A 19,456-nucleotide genomic window follows, 5' to 3' on the forward strand; every position below is an offset into this window, starting at 1 on the left:
AATACATCAATAGAGTATGAAATCTCTATATATAACTTATCTTACATAAAATTGAGATGATGTAGGGAGCAGATACGTCCAAAAAGTGCTATTACTAACCCCATCAAGAAAATATGTTAACTTAAAGGTAGTAGAATCTATAGGATTAAATAATACCAAACAACCTATGGTTAGTCATAAATGTTCTACAACTTTGGACCAACCATGAAAAAAGAATATTTTTCCTTTAGCAGCGCTTAATCCAACATTAAATACTCGGCCATCTTCTGTGTGTATATCAACATTCGTAGGACATTTATATACACCCCATAGTTTACACACAGCGGCATCTGGAATGCACTAATAAAAAAAAGAAATTGATTTATTATTATAGGGAAAAAAATATAAACAATACAATAATAAAAGTCTGTACTTAATAAGAAGATAGAGAAAATAAAAAAAAAATATTTATTAAGTTGTCATTTACCATAATAAACTCGTCTGCTTTATTCATGTGCCTACAGAAGCAGGGTCCCCTGAAACTGATTTAAAGATTACGATGTTAATCAAATCTCTTATGTTAAGGTTAGCATGATAAAAAAAAATTAAAACAAAAGACAGATTCTAAAAATGACATACCTTGATGAACTTTCAGCCATATGAAATACCTACATAAATAAAAGGTTACATAAACAAAGCACGTCAGATGTAGTTAAAGATTATTTTAGAAAATGATTTGCATTGACATTACTATAAACAAATTACCGCAGTATAATATAACCTAGTATACTATGATCAAATATAGATAAAGTTAAAAATGAAAAAAAATATATATTACTGAACAAATAATATAAATTTATATGACAATAAGTATCATCGCATGTATAACATAAGCCTAAAAAGTCCATCAGACTGAAAAAAATCATATAAACAAAATCTTACGAAATAGTAAGCATCAAAAATCGCCGTTAGATCAACATGAAAATCAATGCTAATGGGATTAAGGATCTGGAATGACATTCCCATCATTAAAAAACATAATGAAATATAACTGATTAGAAATCAACTCATATAAAAAGTAAAGACAGACATTGATTTCTATCGGATACAGGGTTTAGTGTAAATAACGTTAAATACCAAAAATTAAAGATAAATCTAAAAAATGTTACATTCCAAAGGGAATTAGGGTTAAATAAACATCAAAATACATTTAACACATAACATAAAAGCAAATAACACATGAATAAAAACTAAAGAATTAATTTAAAAAAAAAACTTACAGATTGTAAAGCGATATGTGAACTTGAGGAATGGATTCAATGAATTGTAGATATAGATGGTATGGATAGAAGAACGTCAACCCATATATATATGTAGATCCACTTAATAAATTCATTGAACTTATAGAAACCGATGGTATTCTTGGAATAAGATTGGAGAGAAGTTGAAGAGTTGATTGGAACCATAACTGCAAAAGGAAGTAAATAATATGTTAATATGAAATTAATTATAGAAACATTGACCAATTATATAAACAGACAATTAATTACATTTAATCATATTTAAACCAAAATTCAATAATTTTTAACACAGATTATTGTTAATTAAAAAAAATAACGGAAAAATATACAAAAACAAATTAGGTGGTTTGATCTAACATCTGTTCGTTGACAATTTCAGTATTCCGATTGTTTTGACGGAATTATTAATTTAGAAAGAAGAAACAATCATAAACAATCAAGCAAAACATCTGATCTAGATTTAGGTTTTTATTTAACAACACTAAGCATGTTCAATCCATCAGAATAAATATGAATCCTACATAAACAACAAAGTGAAAACAAACATATTCAAGATTTATGATCGGATCCTCAAGAATCAGACCAAATCATAGTTGACAGAAGCAGAAACAATGTTTTAAAAGATAACTATGTATATAAATTAATAACATACAATCAAAGTCAGATCTTCATTCATAATGTATATAACAAATATTTATATTCAATTTAGCGTTTTTACCTTTGATCTTGAAGTAATTTTCGTAAAGAAGGTGAGAAGATAACCGATTGAATGTTCTTGAGGTTGAGAGAAGAAGGTAAAGTTGAGGTAGGTATGATGAGAGATAAGAAAATGAAAAACTTTATAAAGGATCCGAAATTATGCATTGGGTCAACTCGGAAATGGAAAACCCGAACCACAACAATCCGGATCCCGCGTCCAATTTTGTTCATATCGAGAAAGGCTATTGCTTTTGTTAATTCCCTCCTAAACACCAAAAATGAGGTTGCCACATCAGCAAAAATGCCCCAAATTCAATGCCACCTAGCCCAAATCACTTCTCATTTATATATATATAGAGATATAACATTATCTCTTTCCTTTTATCTCTTTTATACTTTTTATATTTGAAATTGAGAAAAATAGCTTAGGTTTTAAATTTAAACACCAAAAGTATTACGTAATTTAGAAAATACAAAAATATCGAAAATGATATCTATTTCTTTTTGCTCTATTTTCCATAATCATGATATAATGTTCTTTATAAAATGCTAGCTATATTTGTCTTATATGTTTATTAGAAAATACAAAATTATTGAAAATGATATCTATTTCTTTTTGCTCTCTTTTCCCTAATTCTGACATAATGTTCTTTATAAAATGCAAGCTGTATTTGTCTTATATGTTTATTGAGAATTTCTATTTTATTCGTTAACATTTGATTACTTTGCACTACAACTTTTTATAAAAATATTCGACAACGTGCGTAAAAAAAGTTTTGACAATGTACGTAAAAAGGTTTTGACAACGTGCGTAAAAAAAGTCTGGCAAAGTGCGTAAACATTTACAAGAACTGAGTAAGAGAACACCACTATGTAAAAAAATAAATAAAAAAATATTTTGACAACGTGGGTAAAAAAGGTTTTTTTACGCCCCTGATCGCCGACCGAGCTCCTCTAAACGTCACGCGTAAATCTAATTTTCAAACGTATGTAAAAAACGGAAGGCGTAAAATAGTTTTTACGAACGTTTGAAAAATGTTTTTACGTAAGTTGTCGAATGTAAAATATTTTTTTTGCGCACAGTATTGAATGAAGAAAAAAAGGTTTTTTTTACTCCCCTGATCGTCGGTCCGAGCTCCTCTAAACGTCACGCGTAAATCTATTTTTTCAAACGTATGTAAAAACGACACACGTAAATGTTTAGTTTTTACATACGTTTGAAAAATTATTTCTCCTACGTTGTCGAATGAAAAAAAATTCATGCACGGTGTCGAATGTAAAAAAAATCGCGCACGGTGTCGAATGTAAAAAAATGTTTTTTTATTACACACGATAAAAATATATTTTTTACCACCTGATCGTCGGCCCGAGCTCCTCTAAACGTCTGTGGAGTGTAAACGCTCTGTTTTTTTCTTTAATTTTTGTAGGTGTTGGGGCTTTTACGTTCAAATGACGAGGATAACGAACAAAAAATAAAGATCAAGATCAGAGATTGAAGACGCTTTCTTTTTATACATTTAGTGTAATTTTTTGTAGAAAAAATCATGTGTTATAATTAATTCTTTTTATGTAAAAAAATGTTTTTTTATTACACACGATAAAAATATATTTTTTACCACCTGATCGTCGGCCCGAGCTCCTCTAAACGTCTGTGGAGTGTAAACGCTCTGTTTTTTTCTTTAATTTTTGTAGGTGTTGGGGCTTTTACATTCAAATGACGAGGATAACGAACAAAAAATAAAGATCAAGATCAGAGATTGAAGAAGCTTTCTTTTTATACATTTAGTGTAATTTTTTGTAGAAAAAATCATGTGTTATAATTAATTCTTTTTTTAAATAGATAAACGTAATTGATGTTGACATGAAGAGTAATGTACTCTATGATGTTTGATTGTCATTTTGACAAGTTTACATGAATAGTACACAAGTCAAATTTTGCAAAATACCATTCTTGTACTATTTATTTTTTTAATCAGTAAAATCACCATAAGACAAATCAAACTTAAACAATCAATCTCAACCAATTATACATGAGAGACCTAGGGTGGATAATGGTTCCTACAGTTCTCGCATCTAAAATTGGTTCCTATTTTACCCCATCCCTATATATATAGTTAGGTTAACGTACAATATCTCTTATCGTACAATATATACGCGCTCATCTCAGCCGTTCGATCTGATGCGAATTTAATTTTGAACATGCGATTTATGCTGAAAAACCAACATGCGAAATTGCTTTATATAACAACATGCGATTTCATCATATTTACCAACATACGAAATTGTTACAAAAAGAAAACATTCGATTTCATAAAAAAAAACCAACATGCGATTTCCAACATGCTTTTTTATAACATGCGATTTCACTATATCGTACGTATTGTACGTTAATGGATATTGTATTTTACATTTTCACTATATATATATATATATATATGTGTGTGTGTGTGTGTGTGTGTGAATTAATAATAAATAATTAAACTTTTAGTTTTATAATTTTAATATTAACTAAAAAACAAAAATGAATTAACGATAACTAACTAAGTGTATTACACTTTGTGTCCTGTATGGTATGTGAAAGGATAATATTGCCCCTACGGCCCTACCTAGATTTAACCTAACTAAGATAATTGATTAGATTTAACCTAACTAATATAATTAACTCAGTTAAGTTAAAAGGAATAAAATGTTAATTAACATGGTGTTTTTTAACATAATCTGTAATTATTTTTATAAAGGTCACGTTTCATATCTTATATAATATATAAAGGACAAAAAGTGTAATTTAACATTTTTTTAAAACCATCCAAAATACTTCATGAAATGTTTTGTTATATTCTATTAGCTGAATTTGTAAAAAACACCTTTTTAAAAGTATTAGAACAAAAGTTTTACTAGATTAAGGTTTTCGAAAAGATAACTTGTTATACAACTATGAGCTTAAATTGTGAATTGTCTTTCGTAATTTCGTTATCTTGATCAACTTTCCATTTTTGCATTTGTATGATTATCTTGTGTCAGTTAAACTTATATGTCACTCTTTTACTTTTTTCTCCTTGGTAGCTACCCAAAGTTATATTTAAAAAGCTATAAATAGAAGTGTATTCTAGGAGCAACTACAAAGGAAAAGGGAGATCAAGATGCTTATGAGACTAATGATGTTGATTGTTACCATAACCTTTGAGAATTATAAAGACTTGCATAATTGAATGTTTGAGATTTATTACCATAACCTTGTTTATAAAGATGACACGTTAATTCCTTTTGGGTTGGAGTGTTATGTTTGGCTAGAAATGGAAAACCACTTAAATAAGAGAGATCTAAATCTGTTAAACGAGGTAGGATAGTGGCATATTATTTTGTGACCTAATATCATGATTTGCATGGACATTTTCTTATCAAAGAACCCTACATGCAAGGCCGGCCCTAGGGGTGGGCGGGGAGGACCACCGGCCAGGGCCCGATATTTCGAGGGGCACGTTTTTTTATAAAAAAAAACCCGATATGTATATGTAAAATATTTTTTAATAGGGTACACCCATACAAACACCAACATAGGCTTATGGTTTAGACTAGTTATTAACCCCTTTGGCATTAGGTTTAGACCTTTAGTGAGCCCAATACCCAATTTCATAAAGGTCTAAGGGCACATATTTTCGAGCTCGAACAGGGTACACGAATTCTCAGGGCCGGCCTACATGTCACCTCCATTTCAAGAAGGAATATGGTTAGGTTTGCAACTTTGGACATTTTGTTCAATAAGGAAGTGTTAAATTCAGGGTCGGCTTAAACACAAGTATTTTGAGGCTTGAGCTTTGGGCCACCAAATCTATAGGGCCTCCAGATTTTAAAATAATATATATATATATATATATATATATATATATATATATATATATATATATATATATGATATGGGCATGCGAAGATGGATTTGATGTCTATAAAAAAGGCGCTGCATATATGGGCGTGCGAAGATGGATTTAATTTGTACCAAAAAGGGCGCTGCATATGGAAATATGAAATAGACGAATAGGTCGTAGGTATCAATGTGTTGTTGGCGGCAGTTGGGATTTACAAGATACGGAAGAGAAGTCATTGCCTACAATATGCCACTAATAGAGGGAGATGGAGAATTGAAACAGTTGCTTGTAAATCTACATCAATCATCATCTACAACGGTGATATTAAAGAGTCATGACCTTTAAATAAGATGGGTTGATTCAGTTTTTGTCATATGAGTTCAGATTTCGAAAATTGTTCTGTATTTTGCTATTATTTCTATGCAGCAAATCATCATTCATTCTATTCGAATTAGAAGGCTTCTAAATCTCTGAAATCTTAATCGAATTGGTGACAAGATTGAAAGGGCTGAGTCGTTGAGACAATTGGTGACGAAATTGAAGACGTTCGATTGAAAATTAAGGTACACTAATCACTATTTCTCAAGTTGCTAATTTCCCGATTAAACTCTGTGATATTAGCCCTAATTTCCTAATTGCCTAATTGAAGTTTGTGATATATGATGCTAGTTTTTGAAACCCTTAGCCCTAGTTAAAATATGTGTTTAGCGTGTTCTGTGAAAGTATCTTTACACATACAAAAAATATATAAAAATAAAAAAAACTTTTAACTCCACCAACAATAAACATTATAGTTTATTTTGCGGTTTTCTTTTTTTTTTCATTTTTTTCTTTTTTTTTGAAAAAAGGCTACGAGTTTTTACTTCGTCTTAAGCCACCAAAATAGTTAAGCCGGCCCTAATTAAATTTCATTTTATTCCAGGACCACCATTTGTTTCTTGTTTTTTACAGACAAAATTCACCCTCTTTTGTTTGTATGCTAACTTTGTTTACATTTACAATATACGCAATTACTTGTAACTTATTATTATAAACTTACATAATACTTAAAAACGTACGTAATAGCTTTTGTGGAAAAATGTTATATTAAATCGAAATTACATATGAGGCACTCCTATACACAATGTTGGAGTTCCACACCATGTACATTATACCATATATAAATTAGCAAGTTATATATGCATGAGTTGTACATTGTGGTTTGGGCATTTTTCAAAAAAAAAATTGATTTTTTACTTTTAATCCAAAGGTTTTTACCTTTTGCAATTTTAACCCTACATAATTTGTTTTTTTAACTTTAACCCAAAACTTTTCATTATTTGCAATTTAGCTTCACAACTTTTGTCACTTATACTTTTCGTCTTTCGCAAATTTTCATTTTACGTATAGTTCTAAATTTTTCGAGTTAATACGACACAACGTGCATGTGTGGTTCAATGTTTTTACCTCTATTTTTTCATGTTTAACAAGTTCGTCGCAACACGCATATCCTAGGTCGAGTCAGTGTTGGCGGTCGATGACGATTGTGTGACATTAGTACTATTCGACACCGTTTTACGCTCCGCCGCAACGCGGGGTGTGCTTTGGAGGGTTTTTAAAGAAAAAATGGTTATGCATATGGTTGCCGTAACGTTGGCTTTGGGGGTTTTCCAAAAAAATGATTTTTTTTTACTTTTCACCCAAAAGTATTTCATAAATTACTTTTAACCCAAAACAAATTTTTTTTACTTTTAACCCAAAACTTTTTATCTTTTGCAATCTATCCTCATAACTTTTTTTACTTTCAACTTTGGTCCTTTATAGCTTTCATTTTCCGCAAATTTTTCGCTTTATGCTTGGTTCTAAATTTTGCGACTAAACACACCGCAACGTGAGTCTTTGATTTAACGTTTTTACGTTTCGTTCTAAATTTTGCGAGTTAACACGATGCAACGTGCGTGCGTGGGTGAACGTTTTTACATCGTCTATTTTTCCCCGTTTGACAGGTTTAACATAATGTGCGAGTCCTAGATCGACTTAGTTATAACTAAAGAATCCTCGCCGCATTGCGACGGATCGCAATCCTAGTTGTACATTAATTGTGAGGCACTCCTACTAAGTACCAAACAAATCTATATTATTTCAAACAAATATCTCATAACTAATTAGTTATGAAAATTCGAAGATAAAAAGATAAGGGTGCAAATGAGTCAAATAGTGAAGCTACTCACGAACTACTCGAAATTGGCTAAAAAACAAACTTAAAACAAGCCTATCTTAAATGAGTTCGAGCCCGAGCTTAAATTAAAGCTTGTTTACTAATTGAGCCTCAGATTCACTCATCAAGTTTGAGCCGGCTCGCAAGCCTTAACAAACCTATAATTTATATATTTCTCATAAAATAACTAATTTTTTTTATATTATATACATTATGCTTTATAAAAATATATAAAAAATAAGTATAAAATATAAATATAAATTAATTAATAAATTATAAACGAGCTCGAGCTTCAAAATCTACTCATAAGTCGAGCTGGAGCTTAGGAAACAAAGTTCAAACTGATCCAAGCTCAAGCTCTCATAAATTAAACAAACTCAAGCTAAAGTTCGGTTTAGCTCAAACTCAGGCATCCGCAAATATACATCCGTAAATATATAGAAGAGATAAAGTAGCACAATCAAATTTAAAGCAAATCAGGTAAAGTTAAATTAGTTTTCTTATTAAAAGGAACTAGGTTAGTTCCCGTGTGTTACACGGATTGAACAATTTAAACTATATAATAAATATTTCTTGTAAATGCAAATCAAAGACCGAGACATTTATATATATTTGATAAATAATGAAACTAATAATAATAGTAAAAAAATCTCATACATGTGTACAGAGTCGTCTGTAAGAATTCATTTACCTTGTTTTAGCTCGAAAAATATGTTCTTTCGTAATGTTTTAATATTATTATATAATTTTAAAATAAAATGGGTATTGGGCTTAGTAAGAGCATGTTTGGTTATGTTTTTTGAAACAACTTATAGACTTATTGAGGTTTTGGAAAAGTCAGTATAGAGTGACTTATTGACTTATTGGTTTTTTCCTCTCACATACACCCATATTGTCAAACATCATTTTGTAGATTATGATTTTTCAAAAAGCCAATAAGTCAATAAATTTTTTCAGAAAGCTTAGAGCATTCTCATCCAATCCATCAAATTATACATATATTCCACTAAAAAACAACTCCTATATCAATATATTTTCACTAAAAACAAATGCTTTTTCTCTCTCCTTTTCAATTAAATAATATTATCATTACATTTTTCTCTCTACTTCACTCACAATCACTTTCAATATATATTAAAAAAATTATACTAGGTGAACAGTGTCCCCCCCAAATATACAGATGTACAATAACATTTTCTCTCTCCTCCACTCACAACTATTTTTTATACCCTTTATAATATAAAAACTACCCCTCACATATTTTGATGGTTTGGATGAGAATGCTCTTAGCCAAACATGCCCTAAAGCTAATGCCAATGGGTATTGGGCTCACTAAGAGCATGTTTGGTATGCTATTTTAAAAAAAATTAACATAGATATCGGGTTTTTTTTTTTTATAAAAAACACGTGCCCCTCGAAATCACAGATCCTGTGCGGTGGTCCTCCCCGCACACCCTTATCACCGCCCATGCATGTGTATACTCATTAAAGTAATCAATATACATTTAATGATATCCTATATATATATATATATATTTTGTATTCAATTAACATTTTTCTATTTTAGTATTATTTGCAATTTATTAACATTTTTCTAAATGTATATATAGACTATGGATGTTACTGAATTTTTGAAGAATAATTTTAATTTTGACATATATATTCAAACTTATAATTATATAATATAGTCATGAATTTTAATAAAATCCAAAAAAGCGTGAAACCCTTTTCAAATTTCAAAGGGTTATAATTATCAGATAAACATTTTTCTATTTAATATTATCTACAAATTAGAAGATAAACTATTAGAAAATAAATATGAAAGAAAGGTGGGAAAATCCAAAAATAAGTGCATCCAATGAATGACACGTGTCACACATTGGTTTACTTTATTATCTGTATAGATTGTAGACACCTAACAATTCCTTTCAACAATATCGTCTTCAACAATATTTGTTAATCATCATCATAGATTACAAAGATATTAGTAATGTTTTTTTGCTTTTTAGTTTACTGCTAGACTAAAGAAACACCGCTTGTATTAGTCCGTCCGTAGTAGGGCGTTTTTTTTTTTAAATTTTCAAATAAAACGCCCTATAACGCCCCATAAGCCACTATACCCGGCGTTATAGGGCGTTATTTTCAAAAAAATTTTGGTCCGGCGTTTTAATTAAAACGCTTAAAATGAGAGGGGGCCCACTTTTTGACCGTTGACAACGGTCATATTATTTATTATTTTTTTTTAATTTAAAATATTACCCACTATATATATATTACCCCACATTCTCACCTTTTTTATAAAAAACCCACTTTCTCTCCTACTTTCTCTCCCACTTTCTTCTAATTTTTATAAAAAAAAACCCACTTCCTCCTATTTTTTATACAATCATGCATCCATACCGCCCCCCTTTTGGTGTCCCCGCAAGACCCACGAACCCGAACACAACCCAACCGCAAACCCCGTATAACCTTCAAGACATGGACCCGAGTTTTTTAACGTACGCGGCTTACTTGAGTGGCGCCCCTCCGTTTGTTCCTCCCACTTTCGGCTATGGTCAAGCCGGCGGGTCTCAACCGTCACAACCCGAACCCGATGTCGAAGTCGTGCCGGAGACGCAACCCGAACCGGTGCAAGAACCATCGAAACGCGGCAAAAGGTCGCATAAGAAGAAGGAAAAAGACGCACCACGGCGTACAAAAAATATCATTAAATGGACGAAGGAAGAGGAATTCACGTTGACTCGGGCGTGGCTCGACATTTCGGAGGACGAAGATACCGGTAACCATTTTATATATATATTATTTTACTTATTTTGTTACTTTATTTTTTAACATACAACTTATAATTTTTTTTATTTGTAGCAAACTTGCAAACGGGCCCGGTTTTTTGGGATAGGGTTCGTGCACTCTTCTTTAGCACGTGGGGTCAAGGCGAACATCGGGACCAAGATGCCATTTCTAGCAAATGGACCGACATCAACAACAAGTGTCATGCGTTCCAAGAAGTCTTCCAACGAAACTACGATAATCGCCCAAGCGGTGAAGGTGACGTCGGGGTTTTAACGAAGACTTTGGAGGAGTTCGAGAGGACAAAATGCCCGTTCACGTACTATAAGTGTTGGGAGCTACTACGAAAAAGTCCAAAGTGGGCGGTAGTTAATCCAATGACGTCTAGTAGTAGACGTCGGGCTAAAAGGTCAAAAACATCATCCTCCGTTGACTCGTCAACTCCGACATCGGATGCCCGCAATGTTGATTTAAATGAGGCGGTGGACGTTGACGAGGGAATTCAAGAAGAGTTGGTCCGACCCACCGGTAGAAGAAAGGGAACTGGGAAAAAAACGGTCGAATCGTCTTCCGATCTCGAGTTAAAGGAAGATTTCGAGGAGATGAACCGTCGTCTCCAAGACATTCGCGACCTCGGCCACCAACGTTATGAGATTATGAAGGAACGAGTGGCTGAAACCAAAAAATTTAACGAGATGCAAGAGGCGAGGCAAATGGAAAAGGATATTGAGTTTTTGTCCAAACCTATCGACCACATACAAGGCGATGCGTTGATCCTTGCGCAAATGCGTCGCCAAAAAATTAGAGAAAAATATGGACTCTAGATCATGTTATTTTTTGTTAAGTTTATTTTTTTTTCTGTTTCGGTTTTTTTTCTGTTTTTTTTTATTTTCTGTTTTTATTTTATTTTTATTTCAAGTAATGTAATTTTTTTTAAATTAATGAAGTTTTTTATGTTTTAAATTAAAATAAATAATTGTGAAATGATTGTGAAATGATTGAATGGGGGTTATTGGCATAATGCCCCACTACGCCACTTTCGCTATAATGCCCCATCGATGACTAGGACGCCACGTGTCGGATAATGCCCCATGGTAGAGGCATTATAACCCACTACCACTACACATGTTCTTATGTGCGGGGTTAAAACCAAGGAAGTAGTCTCAACGGGTTAATCATTAATCTTTTCTAATATGCAACACAATAACACTAGTACAAAAGCAACTTTTTGAGGCTAGGATTTATACCTTTTTGAGATATCACCAACAAATATACCACCAAATAATGGGATTTGTTGGTGGTGCTTAATAAGAGCACCATTAAATCTCTATGCACATCACCAAAAAATCAATAATAGAAACCAAATTAGTCCACCATTAAATCTCTAAACACACCACCAAAAAATCAATGATAGAAACCATAAGTCTCTAACACGTGTCAATATGTATTTACCACCATTTAATCCGCTACTAGGATATCAAAAAATTTTGACACTGCTTTGATTGGTTCACTTGGGTTATCTTTATATTTAAAAAAAATAAAATATAAAAAGGTTATTGGCGCTGGTTCGTAAAAATATACATTATTTGAACAAATGTTTTTTAGTTTTATTTTATTTATAAAACATCCAAGATCTAATATAAAGACAAATAAAACAAAAAACTATACAAACAAAAATGTATAAAATATACAAGCATAATGAAATAAAATTACATGTTCATGGAAAGCTACAAAGACCGAGATACAAACATGATTTCTATAAAGCCATTTCCTAAAATAACAATTTAAACACATACAATCAAACCAAATCAACATAGTGTATAATTGTACATCCTTGACACTTCAAAGCATAAATGACGTCCATCGCCGTAATAGTTTTCCGACGAGTATTTTCGGTGTATTTGATGGCATCACGCATAAAATCATCAAGAAAGATCTTCAAAAATCTTGCGTCTCTTCGTAGATAAGGCTATTGATACGCTTTACGCAACATCGCCGGTTTCTTGATATTGTGGAAGTCGTTTTGGAAAACTTTCCGGTGATTCTTTGCTCCTCAACATTTTTCTCTCTCTAAAAAAGATTTTGATTTTAACATTGTATCTCTATATATGTGGGTAAAAGGTTGTGTTTTTGGAGGCTTAATTGGATCTGTTGATTGAATAGGATGAGAGCAATTGAAAACCGTAGGATTATGATCCATGTGATGCCTAACAAAATGTTTTGATTGATTCACTTTGTTGGTGCTATTAACAACTTCACACTCAAAAAATCAATTTAATGGTGCTATTAACAACTTCACCCACAAAAAATCAATTTAATGGTGCTATTAACAACTTCACCCTCAAAAAATCAATTTAATGGTGTTGTATAACTTCTAAGCAGTTAATGGTGCTTTGTAATCTATTTTTTTGGTGGTGTGTTTATTTGTTAGGCTGGAGGGTGTGGGATGGAGCCCCTAGGGGCTTTATCAGGACACGTCAACGTCACCTAGGATCCACATCAGCCAGGGGGCTTTGTAACGTCTTCCTTTAACTTGCAGGGTGTGGGATAAAGCCCCATCATCATTACCCAATTATTATTTTTTAAAATTTTAAAGCTATTTAATTTTGATATACTAATTTATAACTCATAATTTAAATAATAAAATAAACTGCCATAATTGAAATAATATAAATAAAATGCCATAATTTAAATAAAAAACATACAATGTCATAATTAAAATAAAAAAATACAAAGTCACTCGTCGTCTTCGTCGTCTCCTCCTTGTTCACGATAAAACCATAGGTGCTCAATCAGATCAGCTCGAAGGTTATGGTGTGTGTTCCTCTCTCGTACCTTCGATCGGATAGCTTCTTTTTCAGTGTATGTTAGTATTGGGTTCGTCGGTCGGTTACTTTCATCATAACTTTCTCCACAAAACACTCTACTCGAGTCCTCCAATATCATGTTATGCAAAATGATGCACATATACATGATGTTTCTCATTTTATTTTCAAGTATCCTCGATGGCTAGACGATGATAGACCATCTCTTTTTAACACACCGAAAGCCCGCTCGATATCTTTTCTTGTTGACTCTTGTTTTTTCTTGAAATGCAATTTTTTTTCATCATCTGGACACGAAAGAGTTTTTACCAACGTCGCCCACTCGGGATAAATACCGTCTGTGAGATGGTACCCATACTTATACTCCACGTCGTTTGCATAGAATGAAGTATCTGGTGCAACACCGTCTACGACATCGTCGAAAAGATTCGAGGACACTAAAACTGCGATGTTATTGTTCGCATCGGCCATGCCAAAGTACGCTTGCCAAATCCATAAATCTTGAGAAGCGACCGCTTGTAATATTAGGGTAGGACCATCGTGGTCACTACGATGGTGTTGCCCTTTCCAAGCGGTTGGATATGCCGCCTAATCCCAGTGCGTGCAATCAAGACTACCCAACATCCCAGGAAACCCGTGTATGCGCTGATGTGCCTCGTGTAAAAGTGGAACGTCGGCGGCGGTTGGCATCCTCAAATATCGTCTCCCGTACAGAGAGATAACACCTAATAAAATAGTGTTAATAAAAAATAATAAGAATTTAAATAAAAATAATAACAATAAGAATAAAGAATAAAAATTACCTTCACAGAATTTTCAAGAGAATCACGACACATTCTTGATGACATCCTTAAATATTCATCCCACGCATCACTCTCTGTGTCGTACGCTAGTTGCCTAATTGTTGTTATACACTTTTGTATTCCAGAGAAACCAACTTTGTGACTAGCACTTTCTCTTTGTATGAAAAAAGGGAATTCGCCCGCAAGATCATTAGAAATTTTAATAAAAATACGACGACTCATACGAAACCTACGCTTAAACTGACCATCATCGTACAACGGATTTTCACAAAAATAATCTTGCACTAGACATTCATGAGCACCTAACCGATCTCGTTCAAGAGCCGGTTGTCTGGTACGCGATGTAGAGAATTGGGCTTCTTCTCGCAAATAATTAATTGCCTCCTGCGTAATTGCGATAACCATATCGTCAAGAACACTATCGGATGAAGAGCTCGAAGAATCGGATGACATTTTTTAGTTGTGATTGGTGTGTGTTTTAGTTGTGATTGGTGTGTGTTTTAGTTTGGGATAGGTTTGTAATTATATTTGAATAAAAAAACTTTTTTAAACGAACGTTGGCAACGGATATGTTGACCACCTACCTCGATCCTCCCAATTTCGTTCCGTTACCATACTCGCGAAGACCCTATGGCGCCTGGTCTTTAATTACGGTGGTATGGGGTGGTGGTGCCCTTAGGCGCCATTGATGGTGACATGGCGGAGGTAGCGCCCCCACACCCTTCGGCCTTAGTATGGTCATCTTGTTATTTGGTGCTTTGTATTCTAAACCACCACCAAAAATTGAATTTGACACCACCAAAAAAATGGTTTTGTACAAGTGTAAACACCGTAAGCTCGTATCAAGGAGGAAAAAATGGGGGTTCTCCTTATAACCACCCTCCAGTGTGAGAATAAGTATTGATTTAAGAACTAAAGCAAGTATGTGTTAATTGCGAGAGTGAGCGGGAACGGATCCTTATACCTTTGGTTAAAGGTTGGTATTTATAGCCGGCGAGTGTGGAGAAGGAGATGGGCTAATGGGCCTTGGGCCAGACATCGCCAGCAAGGAATATTCGGTATATCCCCTCCAGCATGACAGATAGTGTTTACAGAGGTAAATGGACACTGGTGCATTGTGGTTGATGCCAAGTGGCATGCCGAGTGTACTTGTTGTCGAGTTTGTCATTAGCTGTGAGCGGAGATTGTGGAGTAGTGAATATCGCACTCTGATCGGCTACACATCACTATCTTTTTGTACTTCTTGTCTTCTGCGCGATTGATCCTCGTGGAAATTGTATGCGCAGAGTCTGTCGCACGCTGATTGGTTGTACGCCCCTGCCACTTGTACTATTTGTACCTGCAATAGTTGTCATCACCGTGTGCGTGCAATTGGGGTCCGTGCAGGAGCTCTGAAAGTAGCTGGGTGTCTTTATGTAGGATTTGGGACCATGCCCATTCAAGTCACCCTAGTCCAGTGTGCTGCTGATGTGGTGCGAGCGTGGGTATAATTTGATATATTTTTAGCAATTTTACTCATTTATCAAGTTTTAAATTTATAAAACACGATATACACAATCACTCTCTACAATACGCTAGGGTAAGTGCACCCATCGTTGGCGCAGTATAGTGATGGTAAGACACCGAGGTCGTCCAATGACACATGAGCTTTTAATACCGTAATATAGTTAACGTCTAATCTAACCAAATTTTTAGGAAAAGATGTTTAGTAATTAAAAATTATAAAGAAACTAAAATATTAAAAAGAAACAATAGACAAAATAGAATCACTTTGTTCCGACTCTTATTTTACGTATCCTTTGATGATTTCCACACTTTGGGTTTTCTATGAGATTATCTTAGTTATAGTGGCATGTCCCTCTTTTAGAGGCAACGCACCCTCGGCCATGTTGGTGTGAGTCAATAGGGATACAGTCCCGCAAGGCCGGAATATTGAAAGATAATTAAGTAAATTATTAATGCAAATTGTGGCATGTCCCTCTTCTGGAGGCAACGCTACCCTCGGCCATATTGGTCTTAGTTAGGGATATAGTCCCACAAGGTCGGTTTAAAGTTTTAATATTAGTTTATTTATAAGGGATTCAAGCTATTCTTACTTCTCCCGATTTGATGTTATCTGCCTCAAGAGAAGTCCTAATAAGCTTGAATCAAGTCCTTGTAGGATCTATACATTGAACGAGGCAAGAACTTTACCTAAACCACCCTTCTATCCCCCTTCCAGGTAGTTAACGTGCTTTATATAGACCATAAAGACACGAATGAGTGAATCAACAAAACATGAAGAAATGATAGAATAAAGTTCACTTTCAATATAAAAAACTAGTTATTAAAGTCATTAATACATACCCAAATAAAAAGTAAACCAAAGCTCGGAAATCAAAAGTAATACATAAATGATTTGTCTTCACCAAGTGATGTAAGAGATTAACCAAGCATGACCATTATTGACAAAAACTCTTACAATCAATCTTGGATCCCGAGACTACTACACACACTCTAAAGATGGATGATGGAGGAATGTGGCGGATAATGGTGGTATAGTGGTGGTGGAGTGTTGACAAGTGTGAGAGAAATGGTTTTCCAAGTGATGATTTGCAAATGAACCGAACATCCCTATTTATAGCTGGAAACAGGCCTTTCACATGGCCTCGTACCCGAGGGGCATGGCCCCGTGTCTTCTTATTCTCTTTCTTCATTTAATGAGTTGTGTCAGTCCGTATGCACACACGGCCCGTGTGTCAGAAGGCACAGCCCTGTGGCCTTGTACTTGTTGTACTATAGGAGATTTTGCATATCTGGGAGTTGACCACGTCTCGTGTCCATGGGACACGACCCTGTGTCTCTTGTCTGCTTCTGTTTGTCTTTTTCTTCATGGACTCTGTAGTGGGGCACGACCCCATGCCTTGGTGGCACGACCCCGTGCTTGTCTTCTGATTTGTCATTTTGGTCTTGGGGTGAAGCGTGGAGGGTAGGCATGGCATGTCAAGTTCTCTACTTTTGTATTCATGTAGGTTTTTGTCGTTAATCTGTTCCTTTTGTACATTTAAGCTCGTTTAATACTGAAAATCAAAAGTATGCAAAAAAACACAGTTTTTCCAACATTAGTATATAAAAATGTTGATTTTATGTCTTATTTGATATAATTTTTATATTGCATTTCGCGCATATCAAATACCTTCACACTTGAATCTTTGTTTGTCCTCAAGCAAAACTCTTTAATATTGCTTACACACCCAAATGGAATAGGTAGAGAAGAAGTTTTGAGTCTTGTTTTAGAGTGTCGGGAATCCAAGTTCTTTTCATTCTTGTTTCTATTTTATTTACAATCCTATTCGACATCATTTATTTAGAACTCTTTTTGAGAAAAAAATATATATTTTTAGGCATTACATGCCTTTTTAAAATTTCATTAAGCTATATACAAATTCACACACCTCACAAGTGATCACTCAACACTCGGCCAAAAATGTGTAAGTGAAACGCTCGGTTCTGGTATGGAACGTATCCCTACCATATGCTTGACAAGTAATCAAACCTCCTCCTTTTTGACATAATCTTTGTAAATATCAAGAGGACTTTAAAAAGGGTAGGTTTTGGCTAGGGGTTGGGATTTTTATTGAAAAGTGGCTAAAGGTGTAAAAATATCGGTTTTCTTTTGAAAAGTTGTTTGTTTGCGACTTAGATACAAACTAAACACTTATAAGCAAGAAATTTGCTTAGTTTATTTCAAGCAACTAGCAATTTTTTATAGCATAAAATATTCACAAGATAACTAAGTCACATTCTTATATATTTCAAAAGAAATGATTTTTTACTAAAATAAAGTGTGTAAAAATAAAAAGGTTGGGTGATGAGTAATTCTTGCAAAATTTGTATTTTGTGTGTTTTGAAAAGAAAGGTTTAGGCTCAAAGGTATTAACTAAGGGATTTTTGGTGGGGAGATAAAAAGGAAAATAAGGTTGAAATGAAAATGGGTTATAATCCTAATGCCTCAATCATTTACATACTTGGATTACCCTGGAACTTCTACAACACAAACAACCTTACGTTAAGTTTTCAACGTACGACTTTTAATGTCACAAAGCCCGTTTTTCTCAATCGCATACACAATCCCTCACATCTTTAACTCGAAAGATGCTCAGGAATTCGCAAGTCTGACAATTAAAAGATAAGCTATGAGGCGCTTCTATCCTATCCTATCATGTCCGGGGCATTGATGAATTTATGGCTTACAACAATACACCCATTCAAGTGCTCGATCGCAAGCTGAAGCAACACGAGAATAATCATTGCCTACGTAACTCGACAACTTAAGGTTTGCAAGTAAAACTACACTACCCACGATCTGGAACTGGGAGCTGTAGCTCTCGCACTCAAGATATGGAGACATTACTTGTACAGTACCAAATGCACTATCTACACCGATCACAAGAGTCTCAAACATATTTTTTATCAAAAGGAGTTGAATAGGCGACAGCGTCGATGGGTCGAACTACTAAATGATTATGAGTGCGGGATCAAATATCACCCAGTAAAGGCTAATGGTGTGGCCGATGGCCTCAACCGAAAGGAAACTAAACCTAAGCGTGTACGTGCGTTACATCTTACTATTCTCTCCAATCTTTTGACCCAAATCCGAAACGCTCAGGTTGAGGCACTAAAGGAAGAAAACCTTCTAGCTGAGTCCATGCGGGGCACGGAAAAGTAACTTGAACTTAAGGAAGACGACATCCACTACTTCATGGAACGTATATGGGTTCTATCCTACGGAAACCTACGGGAGCTTGTGATGGATGAAGCATACAAGTCTCTCTACTCGGTACATCCTGGTTTATTAGTGCATATTTCGTACGTCTGCCACTGTGCGAATAATTAGATAGAGCGTGTGTTGAATATTGTATAGGTTAGAGAAAGTCGGACACGGATTAGACATTGTAAAGGTCCATCCGGACGGATGGACAACTGAAAGTCCAAACCCTCATCCGAATGTAGGTTGTACAGT

At 34.1% G+C, this 19,456-nt stretch overlaps 1 protein-coding gene and 1 long non-coding RNA gene across 2 annotated transcripts; both read right to left on the bottom strand.

Moving 5' to 3' along the window:
- Positions 1 to 210: 210 nt before the first annotated feature.
- Positions 211 to 1,441, bottom strand: LOC110914784. The gene is made up of 4 exons (XR_002578590.2): positions 1,260 to 1,441; positions 619 to 647; positions 467 to 521; positions 211 to 339 (listed from the first exon to the last, which is right to left on the bottom strand). It is a non-coding gene; the product is annotated as an uncharacterized LOC110914784 (long non-coding RNA).
- A 12,366-nt stretch (positions 1,442 to 13,807) lies between these two features.
- LOC110913285 lies at positions 13,808 to 14,907 on the bottom strand. The gene is made up of 2 exons (XM_022158125.1): positions 14,455 to 14,907; positions 13,808 to 14,239 (listed from the first exon to the last, which is right to left on the bottom strand). The coding sequence occupies exons 1-2, from the start codon at positions 14,905 to 14,907 to the stop codon at positions 13,808 to 13,810; spliced, it is 885 nt and encodes a 294-aa protein (XP_022013817.1).
- Positions 14,908 to 19,456: the final 4,549 nt, after the last annotated feature.

This window comes from Helianthus annuus, chromosome 6 (assembly GCF_002127325.2).
Source record: "Helianthus annuus cultivar XRQ/B chromosome 6, HanXRQr2.0-SUNRISE, whole genome shotgun sequence".
Classification (NCBI taxonomy): domain Eukaryota; kingdom Viridiplantae; phylum Streptophyta; class Magnoliopsida; order Asterales; family Asteraceae; genus Helianthus; species Helianthus annuus.

Bases quoted from the DNA above. Each gene is read 5' to 3' on its own strand.
- LOC110913285 (XM_022158125.1), bottom strand. From the start codon at position 14,907: ATGTCATCCGATTCTTCGAGCTCTTCATCCGATAGTGTTCTTGACGAT. The intron at 14,240-14,454 runs GTAATTTTTATT...CACTGGGATTAG, and splicing joins CTCTTGAAAATTCTGTGAAG to GCGGCATATCCAACCGCTTG.